Here is a 13,251-nt window from a genome sequence, read left to right as displayed (position 1 = left end):
TGATTGCATTATGGAACGCACAATAGCTAAGTGCTAAAAGTAGTGATAAACTAGGACTGGTGACTTTCTCCTCAAAGTATTCAGATCAATTTAACTAGAACTTGACTGTTTATACGCATGCTCATGAACTATCTATATACTTCATATATAAAGGTATATATTAAATCGCTACGAAGGAAACTACGGTAAGCAAAGGTAGGTTGCGCAATTACGAAAGATGTCGTTTCATGAATTTAATCCACTCACTGGTCGTTTAAAACAATCCACGCAGCCTCAGTCTCTTAGCCCACTAGTAAGTAGATATAAGTAAAGATCATGCCAAATCCGTTGTAGAACTGAACATATATCATGCTAAGTATTTCAGTAAAATTGATATACACATACATTTTGTCAAGTATATTTTTCTGTACTTTTCGTAATCGTTGCTATTTTATTTTCGTGAAATAACTGTAATTTGTTCGTTAATATATTTCGTGAAAAATCTGAACGTAAAACATTGAGCATTTCATTTTGAAACAAGTATTTATATTTGCCATATTCTCCGCCCTACTATAGAAATTGTAGACGAATTTATAAGAAATAAAGTTATACATGCTTATGTAATATCTAATATCGGAGAATTGTGACAACAGATATGTAATTTTTTGTCTAAATTGAAATTTATATTACATTTCATACAATAAAATTGATTATCTATAATTAATTAGCAGTACAGATGTTTTAACAGATTGATATTTGTATTGCAGCCACCTCGCTCACTGCAAAGCTCAGAAATACCAGTCATGATTTACGATTCAGTTAAAACTAAACCGTTAAAGGTAGCAAATTCCACAGGGAATTATTCCACATTACCTCCAAAAATGGCAGCACTGTACAAGAAATATCAGGTACAAATACTTATATACTTATTATTAGCGTATTAATACAGAAAAATCATGTAATAAAATTTTTTTAACAGGCTGATTTGTCAAAACCTGTATATAACATGGGTGGGAAAATGGATAAAATATTGTTTGGTGTAACTTCTCTAGCAGCTACAGCTTGCTTTGTAATGAATATATATTATTTATCGAAAGGTGCAAAAAAATAGATCTATGTAACATTCTTATAACAGATATATGTAGGATAATATTTATATATGATATGTTGTAACTGCAAGGAAGATCCTTATAAATAAATTATTAAATCTATTTGTAAGTTGTATTTACTATTATTTCAGAAGTAAATGTACTTAAATTTTTATCTGTATTGATTGATAGTGGCATTTGAAGTAATAATGTATTATTTATGTATCATAATCAGAAGACTATAAATTACTAATGGTTATTGTTTCTCAAAAGATTTTGATTAACGTTAAATTTCAATATATAACAGTCTTGATCTTTTATCATAATCAATAGAAAAACAAGTTCACTTAAGTTGGCGTACGCCATACGCGTCTGTTGTTACCAACGTGAAAAAAATAAACCGTTAACGTGTGTGGAAGTGTTCCAAAATATATAAACAATTTTAGAACAATCCTACAGTGAGTTATTATTAACAACTTTTTAGTTCACTGACATGATGTTATTTTCATAGTATGTGTTATTATTAATTGGACGTAGAAATATTTAGTGACTTTAATGTGAATTAACTAGTGTTATCATAAGTCTATGGTGATTTTCCACTATATAACTTGTTAATGTTGCAATAGCAGTGTTGACAAGATTTTTGTATTGTGTACCATGCAAAGCAGAAAGTATTTCTATCAGTGAAAGTTTTCCAAAATGTTATTCCGATTTTGTAGATTATGTTACAACACCGTTGATTCGTCATTTAGAAACTTTCCAAGACATTATGTAAATACATTCACTACTTTTATTCTACTCTTTCCGGCATATCGTAAACTAACCTAATATAAATTTTAACTTAGGCGAGAGCTTTTGCTAAGAATAAACGTAAAGAAATAGAAATAAATGATGATGAAGCAACGAGTACGAAAGAAATGATACCGATAATAACGTGTAAAAGAAAAACCTACAATTTTTATATGGGTCAAGTTTACTCGAAAAATGAGAGAGTAACATTAGCTAGCAAAGGATGGCGTCACCGTGACTCTAGAGGCGATCATTTTTTCATACATCCTTTTGATAATGTATTTTGCATTCTATATCTCATCCATTGTTATGGAGTTTTCCTCGTAATTATAACTTTTCTTCTAGGAAAATGAGGAAGAAGTAAACGATCAATCCGGTTTTGAAACATTCGTTGATTTTAATTTAGAACCTTCCTTATGTAGTCACTTGGAAAAATTAGATATAAAGAAACCTTTAGAAATTCAGCAGTCAGCAATACCAACAATTTTTGAAGGATATAATACGGTATTGGCAGCTGAAACAGGTTGTGGGAAAACATTAGCATATCTTTTACCGATGATTAATAAAATTTTGCAATGGAAATACATCATAGAAAGAGATCAGAATTGTCCATTAGGGTTGATTGTGACTCCAACTAGAGAATTAGCAGTACAAATTGCGGTTTGTAATAATAATTCAATTTGATTTGTTTATTTATATGATAAGAATATTTGAATAACATATTTTGTTTTGTTTAGTTAGAGTTAGTTAGACTATCTAAACATCTTAATATTCAAACTAAATTGATCACTGGGGGGAAAACAAAGAAAATGATGATGAATCCTCCAGTTGAGCATGTGGATATTCTTGTTGGTAGTTTTGGAGTTATTAGTAAATTAACTACAGTTGGCGTTTATAATCTCACATTTGTAAGATATGTAGTCTTAGATGAAGCAGATGCCTTGTTCCACTATACATTTAAAGATAAACTCAAAGTTTTTATGAAAAGATTATCTGTAAGTCAAAGTCTCTTTTTGTTGTGTACTAATTCATCAAAAAATATTTTAACACTTAATCTCAATCTATGTAGATTGGGTACCATCAAGAATTTGATGACAATGGATTTCCTAAATCAGCTCAACTCATTTTAGCTTCGGCTACGGTTCCCTCGCACGTGGAAGAAATTTTAGACAATATTGTGAATGTTAGTGGTATAATTTAAATTACGATTTTCTCTGAGATAAAAATATAAAGGAATGAAAATCTGTTATTTTATAGGTAGATTCACTAAAATATATAAAAACAGCAAAATTGCATAAAATAATGGTCGAGCAGAAATTTGTGAGAGTGGGTAGCGATGACAAGCCACAAGAACTCTTGAAATATATAAAATCCAAAGTATCGAATAATCAGCGTGTAATCGTATTTTGTAATACAAATAGTACTTCCTATTGGCTCTATTTGTTTTTAAACGAATGTGGTATAAAGACTACAAATTTGAATGGCACTATGCCGTTATTCGAACGGCGAGGGAAATACGGAGAATTTTTAAACGGTAAAGCTATGGTATTATCAACGACCAATGCGGGTTCTAGAGGTTTAGATACAGTGATGGTCAATCATGTGTTAAATTATGACTTTCCATTAGACACGGCTTCGTACATTCACAGGTATGTGAATTTAAATCATTAGCGGTGTAATTTTGTACGTGTAATTTGTACGTAAAATTAAAAATTCGATGTGTTCTACACAGATGTGGTAGAACCCTTAGAAAAGGTACTATAGGTCACTGCAGAGTGACGAATTTCATCTGCAAACCGTTAGAAATCTCTTTTGTTCAAAAAATTGAATATTCGGTTAGAAAAATGAAGCCTTTGCCCATGATTAATTATGGAGTACCGAACATGGAAGAAGATGACATGATAGAAGAGAAGGATGAACCTATGAAGGAACAAATAATAGATGATATAGAAAATGTCGACAATATTCCATATTAAGACGTAAATTTTTGTTACACAATGTAAATAAAAATATTCGAATATCCATGAGAGTTTAATGCTTTTGTAATCTTTACATCCGTTTCTTTTCTATTCGTTTTATCAGTTTAACTCGTACAAAGTAACTCGGACGAAAAAAATCTCCGATGAAGCCTTAGCGATGACCCTCGATAGGATCAAAGAATCGACCGAAGTCGTTGACCTTAAGTCTAGTTGATTTCACTTAAGGTTTAGATTTTCTATTTCATTAATGAATTTAATTGACAAACGAGTGTTGCAATTTCGATTAAACACTAGGTCCCTTTTATTTCACAAAGAACGAGTCGACTTATCGCTTGAATTCTAGAATTCGGAACTGTTACAACCGGAGGAAGGAAATCGCGACCCACACGTGCGTGTTCATCCATCCGTCAATCTAATGTTCTGAGATGTTCGGCGGCACACCTACGCTAACCGCCCACGTATGGCAAATAGAACTACTATGAGCCAGACCGTACGTCTAGACCAGTTTATTAGCCGCGTTGTGTTTTAGTGAAATTAAATGTGATTACGCGCTCGGACATTCGTGTTTCCCTGTAAAGGGTGTGTCTACAATTGTGTCGTTATAATGTTCCGGAAGATAATACCTTGTGTATACGGAAGTACAGGTGGAAAATCTTTTCTATATCGAACCGTGGCGAGGAAATGTTAATTTGATTAATATAAAATAAAGTTAAACAACGCTCGTTATTCTCCCTAAATTCAGTTGGTTAAGGTGTCCTCGTTTTTCCGCACTAAAAAGTAAGAGCCACGACTTCTACTTCAAAAGCCGTCGTATAGTTTACAAAGACGCGTTTCAAGATATGATCGGTAGTAGAAAGTGTACTGCGTAATATGTAATTCTTTTTCGGAAGACGTTATGAAAAATTGTACAGAAACGCGATGAGTAGCCAGAAGCATAGACAATGAAAATAGACTAATTAGCGTGGGCAGTTGCGTGACATCTACGACTGGGGCATTTCGAAGTAGATAAGCAAGCAATGCGGGAACCCATGCTTTGGGAGAACAAAGATCTTATCTGGGCCAACTCTGGCTCGTGCCACACGCGTAGTTTCTCGAGAACGCGCACCCTCGTTTAGACGTTGAACGATAGATGCCTTTAAAATATACCTCTGATTCTATTATCTCCGAAAAAGAACGTGACTAAATACACTTTCCCTTCGACCAGCGTTTCTTTTATAATAAAACACAGCACTCTAATTCGACCTTAATTCTCGTTGAAGATCAGACGCACGTGACCTGTATATCAAAAGAAATTAATTCATCGAATTACGGTCAGAGGGAATCAGATCAGAACGTGCATCGTAAGAGGGTTAAATTGTGTCAAGTCTGAGTTTCAATGGGTCTTCGAACTATACGATTAGCTATTAATATCAATCGCTTAAAGCTTCCCATAGTAATTTGTTCGAAAAATATGTCAAACAAGTGGCAGACACAACCTTCGAACATCTATATGCTAAAGGTTTAGCAAAATCCTATACGTGTAATCGTACAGTGCGCATCAAAGATGGTGGTCCAACAGTGATGTTTCGTGAAAGAATGGAACAAACAACAATGTACTTACGCGGTAACCACGCAATTAATTCGTCAGGCTCCATCGATCTTGATCGCGGTGTCTGCATACGAAATACAGCGGTTGGTGGACCAAGAACACTATTGTCTCGGTAGATACCGTGCACTTTCTCTTGTTACGAGAAGGAAAATTATTCGAGCGTCGAAATGCATACGCGTGTAGCACGAAGTTGCTTCCTTTTCAACACGGCGTTGTGCAACAATCGACGGTTGAATATCGTTCGACTCGCATTCTCGATGGTAGAATCGACAAATCGCGTAGAACCGGCATTTCGTACGCGCTAACCTAATAATCGTGCGTGTTCGAGTCACGTATGCAGTGTAAACAAAACAATTTCTCGTATTCTTTTCGACCGCCGGCAACGTATCCTCGTGGCGAGCGAGCGTTACGACCGTAGTATGGAAGGCACGCGCGTCGAAGCCCGATGGAGGGGGATCTCGGTGAGCAGCCTACTAGAGGTGGACTCAGTCGTCCCGTGGCGCGTAACCTGTTAGCGTCGTTTCTGCTGTGTTCCGTACCGGGTCCGTTTCGCTCCGACTCTTTCGCACGATTTCTCCATTCAACTGCGCCGCGGGTAATTCCTCGGCGCGTTCTCCTGTTCCTGGAATCGGTACGAATCGATAAACGTGTCTCGAGATTACCGGCAGAAACACGGTTACCGATCGACACGACAGGTCCGGGTTGACGAACCCTTCGAAGTGACCACTTGGTTCCCGTAAAAATGCAGCCCGCCGTAGAAACGTTCGAACGTCTTCGATTCTCACGAATAATCGTCATACCGTGAATATACGAGCGAAGAAGCAAGCCGGGAGCAGTTCTACGGGAGATCGATCGAGAGAAGAGATCCCGACGTAAATCGAAACGAGACGCGCGACGTACCGTTCGATCGACAGCTAGGGGAATCGAGTTTCGAAGCTCAAGAGAACGACTCGGGTTCCAGCACGGATAATCGTGTTCTATGAAGTTGCTCGCAATCCGCGTTGCAACGAACGACGACGGTACACGGGTACACGCGTGTCCGGTGAATCGTGAATCGGGACAAGGGGTTAGGACAACGCGCCTAATCGATCGTTGCGTGCGAGTCCAGTGGTGTCGCGCGAAGAAGAATCATAGTACGAGGAAGAAGCCACGGAGACCGGGATCGACGGTGTGCACGGTGTGGATGAGTGGTGCTATCGGGCGATTTAGTTTATTTTGTGCTGGTAGAGGGAACCGGAAGCCGCTATATTGGAGAGGAAGCGAGAAAGCGGCGTGCCGCTATTCTGTGTACCACGGCAGAGGCGATCGTCGCAGCCAGAAAATGTAAGTTTACGTTACGTTCGCCGCACGGCGAAGCTTTTATATAGATTTATTATCCTCGATCGAAATAGAATCGATGGAGTTCCGTGGCCGTGGTACGGTCCGGGGTCACTGGCGTCCGAAACGAATTATAGTCTCGGTGAAAATCGTTCGCTATTCCCGCCAAAATATGTAGACAGATTCTGTCATTGGTAATACGGAACATAACCTAAACGTATGAAATTTTGCGCAATATTAGACATTGTGCCTCACATAGACAGTTGTCATATGGTTAAAAGCAAGGTAAAATGGCGAAGTTCAGCGAATAAAGCTGTTTTAAATACTCTTTTTGCGCTAGAAAGAAATTCAATACTGGAGGTTAAAGTTGTCACTGATCATAAAAACGTTCGAAAGCAGTGACGAGCAAAATTTAATTCGAATAATAGATAGCCAATAGAATAGTTAAATTTTCATCGGTTCATTGTGAAATATTTAATCTAGAGATATATGACATTTTTATCTAGATAAAGAGTATTGCTCGTTTCCGTTCGAAAGAAATTGTTTTCGAAGGAAGCAATTCTCGTCGAAGACATTCTCCCGTATTGTAAGAGAGCTGATTCATATCCCGTAAGTCGACTTAACGTTGTTGATTACAGATAGGTGAAGGTCGCCAGTGGCCACTGAACGCCAATACTGTAACACAGTAGGTAATTCATACTGTTGCAACATTCTCGATGTACCGACTTCCTAGTAATCGACTTGCAATATCCTATGCATCGATTTGTCCCCTTGATTAACTCTAACGGTATTTGAGTCACAGCTGCTACGATTTTACATAGCAAATGTCATTGTCTTTGCTTTTAATTTTCGAACTTAAATTGTGGAATATCACACTTCCAATTTGTCGTAATTATTTTTCGTATATTAATTTGTACAATTACCGTTGACACGACTGTTTGAACGATAATTGTAATATATGTGGGGTTATTGAGCAACAGAGGTGTACAAAGTCCGGTCTTCAGGCCAATTCAGCCAATTTGTTAAGCATATCTGGTCCACGAGATAAAATTAAAGACAAGTTAAAAAACGTAAATGTTTTAAATAATCTTAATTCTTTACTTTTGTTTCTGATCGTTCAATGTAATAATGTACACAAAGAAATATGATATTTTCATTATAAAAATTCCATAATTAAAATTGAGATTACTCCATATCATTTTTCTGTGTCTCGTTTTCTCGAGCTGGTATTTACAAAATTTAAATTACAAATTCGCCAGGCAGTTTTCGACTATCAAACGGCTCGTCGATGATCGTTAAACCCCTCCACGATGTCCTTGCATCCTCCTCTCGAAACGGATGAATGAAGTTGACTCTTCGTTATAAATGCTCGTTTTATAAAATAAACTAATAAATAACTTGATCAGCTATACGAGCATCGTTTAATTTTATTCGTGCTAAACTTTCGATCCCAGGTTTTAACCATCTTTAACTATGATCTATAAAGTACTGATCGTTATTGCTGAAAATATTTAGTCAACTTATTTATTAATTTTCCGTTTAAAATTGCGATTAAACGAGACTCGTTTAAGGTTTCCTTAAGGTCCCCGAGACGCGTACTTTTCACGATTCGCGTCGAATGAACGAGTAGAGCTCGCGACTGACCTTTTCGCGGGTATCTTTTGCGATTGAAGAGCCTTTTCATCCTTTAGCCAGTCTCAGCATCTCGCAGCAGGCCATCTACGTGGCTCCTTTTATCGAGGCAATTGCCCCAGGCAACCGTGTCCAATTATAACCATTTTTATTTAAACTAAGAAATTTTTTATCGCGTGAAGAACATAACAGAGTACTGTCCAGCTCCTCGAAATTATTCAAAAAGATACAATCGTTCTAATATAGCCCCGATATTTAGTTCCATCGTCAGTTAGAATCAGATTCGTCTTACGAAGCTCGCAATCACGCATTTTGTCCACGTTCTGGGGATTTTTTGTCACTGTGCGTGGCCGTGGTCTTCTCTAAGTACGATAACTGGAAATTCGCAATTACGTTCAGACGTAATTTTCGATAAGTGGTCGCGTGGGTCGCGCGTTCCTGCCTCCCACGCGATCCTCGAACTAACGAACCGTCGAAGGCCCCCGACCTATGGTGACTATAATTTCGTGAGAATTTTGTCTGCGAGCTAAACTCCTTGCCGATAAAAAACTCAATTATTATTTAGATTTTAAATTTCTCAACAGATCAGAGTTTCATAGCACATAAGGTGTACAGCACAAGTTTTTATTGCGCATAAAAATAAATTTATCTCATAGTTTAGCTTTTATTTGTTATCTAGAAGAGAATGTTGTTCATCTCTGGTCAATTTAGTTGGTATTGAAATGCATGTGCTCTCAAAAATGGAATGGTTAGATATATTACCCCAATGTTGCAAGGGTTTATCGTAAACGATATCGAGGGTGCTTTTGACGTGAATGGAAAGAGCGCGTGGGCTGTGAATCGCCCACGGTTGGACTATTACTTAATCCAGTGGTTGGGGAACCTTTTGACGTTAGAAGGCCACGTGTCTTTTCACAAATTCCTTATGAGGCCAATAATAAATATAAAAATGCATACCTTAATATAAATCCTTTATCCATATAAGTTTTTTTAAATCAAAAATACTTTATCGAACAAGAAAGTCTAATAATATCGAGACTCGATGCAACAAATAGTACTTTAACCTTTAACATTTAGTCTCAGTTAACCGGGATCGCCTAAATATCTGCATTGGTACAACTTACCCCTGTTTCAGCCTCGATCTTCCCTATATTTAAAAATAGTCCGAATGAGGTCGTGCTTGGATTCATATTCATTAGGAAAACCTTGACATAGATCTTCCTTTTGGAATGTATGCAGAAGTCATCTTACTATAGGTCGGATTCGCCATGTTCTTAATTTTCTAGGACGACCGTAGTCTAAATTCTTTTTTTAGACTTTATTTATAATTCATTGACACCTACACACGACTACTACGACAAATATTCTCTATCATTTAGAATTAGGCAAATTATTCAGACCTATTTTAAACACCAACTCGAGCTTCCACTTGTATTTTTTAAATTTAATTTCATACGTCGCTCTATTGATGTACACACGCGAAGTTACAAAAGTTTCCATGTACCAGAATAGAATTATTAAACTAGATTCGATGCGTTTCCTCGCAATATTAGACAAATCGTTCGATGCAGTGTTTCGAACGTCTCACCCGGTATACGTTGGCTGCTCGCGCGAAACATCGTGTGGCTATCTGACGTCCTGCGAGTTTTACAGAAAAAAGGGCCACTCCTGTTCGAAAGAAGCGACGTGGAATTCGTGTATCCCAGAGTGGCCGTTACAGGGAGAGAAGCCTTTGTGCCTGGCGTACAATGTTATTGTATTCCAGGCACGTATAGGCAATGGGAGTTCGTTATTACGCCTACTTCCGGTGGTCGGATCGTCGCGCGGACTGGCTCCGAGCTTTAACGCCGCTGCTCGAATATCCGAGGTCCGCGTACGACTTTTCACGCGAATTTTGCCCCATCCGCTGCCGATAAGAAGCCAAGCGAGCTGCAAACGACCATACTCGTCTCCTCTATGCTTTTCTAACGGGACAAACCCGTGGTCATCGGCTGGTTGTACCAGAAACAAAGCACACAATTGTCTGGGGGTAGCGGTTCTTTATTCTTTCGACTGCTGATCTTTAAGCAAATTCATAGTTTTATTAATAGAATTAACGAAATGGGAGCTTTGCAGAGGGTTGTCTGAACCCCTAAATATAATAATTCGTACCTTACTTGAAGTATTCCGTAGTTTCTTGAGGATTATAATGCATAAACATCCGCAGCATAGAGTAAAGCAGGCGGAGACAAATCTGATCGTTTGAACGTCGAGGGATGGAAAGTTATTGAGGGTAAATCTGTGCGGTATCGTTTGAAAGGCGCGACCCGATACTCGAAAATACCGTGGAAGAAGGCCAGCCCTGGTTGGAATTTTCGAACAGCTGCAGGCGCATACCTAAGCGATACCCGACCAGCCTCAGGTCGATGGAAGACCGCTCGTAAAGTCGACTAGGATTCGCCTCGACTCCATTCGGTTCGTACGAACACGTTGGAAATAAAAGTTTACTGCTCGTCGCATTTGACTTACCGGCTACCAACTGTTGACCGTCGTTCCACTCTGCGAATGCTTTTCGTTTCCACCCCTCCCGTAGTACGGCAGACCATTCTAACGATCAGCACGCAAGAAATACGCGGCAATTTTTACCACGCAACCGGGTATACCGGGGAGCCAGAGAGATTTATCCTCGACAGGATTCAAATTTACGAAATACAAATTTTTCTCACGTTGGAAACGTTACTTAGGACTATTTTATGTGAGCAGTGTTTTGATATACAGGGTGTTCGGCCACCCCTGGGAAAAATTTTAATGGGAGATTCTAGAGGCCAAACTAAGACGAAAATCAAGGATACTAATTTGTTGATTGAGGCTTCGTTAAAAAGTTATAGAAACAGTTCCGGTTATGCAGCATATTTTCAGTAAAGAATTTTTTTCTCGAAAGTACGTAGGATTTCGGGGGTATGTCTATTCACCAAAAGTGATTGCAATTGACCCCCGCAACCGAAAATAATTTTTTTAGTATGATTTGAAATTTTTTAATTTCGTCTAAAAATTTCAGTACTTTCTCGATTTTTTTTCTCGAAAGTGGATAGGATTTCGGAGGTATGTCTATTCACCAAAAGTGATTGCAATTGACCCCGCAACCGAAAATAATTTTTCTAGGACGATTTGAAATTTTTGAATTTAATTGTTAATAACCAGTGAAATTTTTCCCAGGGGTGGCCAAACACCCTGTATAGTTTGACAGCACTAATTTAAACTAATGATCGGTATTAGAACACGTTTTACCGGCGGAAAACAGATTTCTCTCGCATTGTAAACGTCGCTCAAGGGTGATTTTTATAGCTCCCAGTGTGCGTGGAGGCGCTCCGATTTTAACGCGTTGAAACACGAAGATTGCTCCGCTCGAGGACGTCGGAACGCCTAATGTTTATTAGTTGGCGTAATACGAGCAGCTTTCAAAATATTTGATCCTCCCGTTCGAGCGATAAACTCGTTCGAACGGCCTAATTTGTAGGCAGAAAAGGGATCGACCATATGGTCGAGTGGACCCCGGCAACTCGAACCCTGAAACCTTTCAGTAGCCTGGATCGTTCACAGATTCCTCCCCCTCGATCCTGATATCGTCGAGGTTACCGCCAGTTAACCCTTTCGTGCAGACCAATTTCAGGCAATTTATATCAATGGTCCTCAAAGTAAGATTCCTAGAAAAGGAGGGACGAGAAAGATTTTCTCCTATTATAAGTAATTAATGACTCCGACACAAGGCCTCGACAAACGCAAATTCTCTTTTAATAAGAAAATACCCTTTGTGGTAGCACAGTAGACTTCTTGGATGGGTTCCAACTACCATTCTCGCTTTACAAATATGCATTCTACGTATATGGGTTATTATCTTAAGAAATCCGGAATGTAACACGAAAGAATGTCCGATTTGGCACGGTGTGACCCCATATCGATGCACGTTCGCGACTTTGAACACTGTCACCGTTACCAGGCCACGCTCTTTCCTGGCGGAGGGTTCGTGGATGCATACCCAAGCGTGTTCGAGGAAAGGAGAACGGCCGAGACCCCTCCGTTGTCGCGAGATGAATTTGTCTGGGGTCGTCCTCTCGTCCTCGAACCCTCTCGACCCTCTTTCTTCTCTGTGCTTGTCCGCGCGACGCGAGTTCCGTTTAACGCGATGCCACGCATATTAAAAAAGCTTGTCACCGACGGGAGAACAACGGAAGACGAGTCGAAAATCCAACGGGAGGGAGAACCATCGAACGCTACTCGAAAAGCATTTCGGAAGAAGGCGGGCGACGGGAACAATGGCGACTAATATCGCGGACAGACTTTGAGAGTACCATCAACCCTCGTGATTTGGACATACTTTTATTTATTCAAACTCCATTCATAAATTACAGCAATAGCTACCAACTCCTAGAATAGATGATATTTTTGAACACGTTAAAATAGCTAATGATTTACCATAAAAGTCTCGTAACCTTTTGTAACGCTTGTAAAACGAATTCCAGCTTATTATAGTCTCTCGACCGAGCAGGCAAAGAGATCGATGACCGGATTATTGAAACGGAAATACTCTCGATCGCGTTTTAAGACTGTCCAACGGCGTCGATCGGGTTCAACATCTAGTCCACTTGTTTGCGCGTAACTTGCTCGTGCGAATCCCTATTGGTACAATTATACGACGCTCTAATTACCCATCGTCGTCACGAGCAGCGTAACGCGTTGCCTTCGAGTCGCTAAAAGTGAATCTTCGTAAATGCAGCGCTTCCGATAGATTATTCGATTATCTATCTGCGCGAGGCGATTGATCAACCGATTATCCAACGACATTGGGCCTTCGAAAACAAGGAAACGCATCGAATCGATGTCGAAACGGTGGCTTTATCTC

General features: G+C 39.0%; 3 protein-coding genes across 4 annotated transcripts in view; all 3 read left to right on the top strand.

Annotated features, from left to right (window-relative positions):
* Nucleotides 1-173: 173 nt before the first annotated feature.
* Nucleotides 174-1,190, top strand: LOC143345727 (uncharacterized). Its single transcript, XM_076773103.1, has 3 exons — nucleotides 174-292; nucleotides 747-887; nucleotides 959-1,190. The coding sequence occupies exons 1-3, from the start codon at nucleotides 218-220 to the stop codon at nucleotides 1,088-1,090; spliced, it is 348 nt and encodes a 115-aa protein (XP_076629218.1). The 5' UTR covers nucleotides 174-217; the 3' UTR covers nucleotides 1,091-1,190.
* A 325-nt stretch (nucleotides 1,191-1,515) lies between these two features.
* Dbp21e2 (putative ATP-dependent RNA helicase Dbp21E2) lies at nucleotides 1,516-3,866 on the top strand. Its single transcript, XM_076773102.1, has 7 exons — nucleotides 1,516-1,838; nucleotides 1,913-2,134; nucleotides 2,202-2,516; nucleotides 2,594-2,851; nucleotides 2,926-3,039; nucleotides 3,114-3,505; nucleotides 3,589-3,866. Exons 1-7 carry the CDS (start codon nucleotides 1,767-1,769, stop codon nucleotides 3,830-3,832), a joined length of 1,617 nt encoding a protein of 538 aa, XP_076629217.1. The 5' UTR covers nucleotides 1,516-1,766; the 3' UTR covers nucleotides 3,833-3,866.
* Nucleotides 3,867-5,924: 2,058 nt separating this feature from the next.
* Nucleotides 5,925-13,251, top strand: part of LOC143345724 (signal-induced proliferation-associated 1-like protein 2) — a 53,486-nt gene continuing 46,159 nt past the window's right edge. For both annotated transcript variants that reach the window (XM_076773099.1, XM_076773100.1), the window contains exon 1: nucleotides 5,925-6,746. The gene's annotated coding sequence lies outside the window, so the exon portion shown is untranslated. The remainder of the gene's footprint in view (nucleotides 6,747-13,251) is intronic.

The sequence above is a fragment of the Colletes latitarsis genome, chromosome 9, assembly GCF_051014445.1.
Source record: "Colletes latitarsis isolate SP2378_abdomen chromosome 9, iyColLati1, whole genome shotgun sequence".
NCBI classification, from domain to species: domain Eukaryota; kingdom Metazoa; phylum Arthropoda; class Insecta; order Hymenoptera; family Colletidae; genus Colletes; species Colletes latitarsis.
This window is presented reverse-complemented; position numbering and strand designations above follow the sequence as displayed.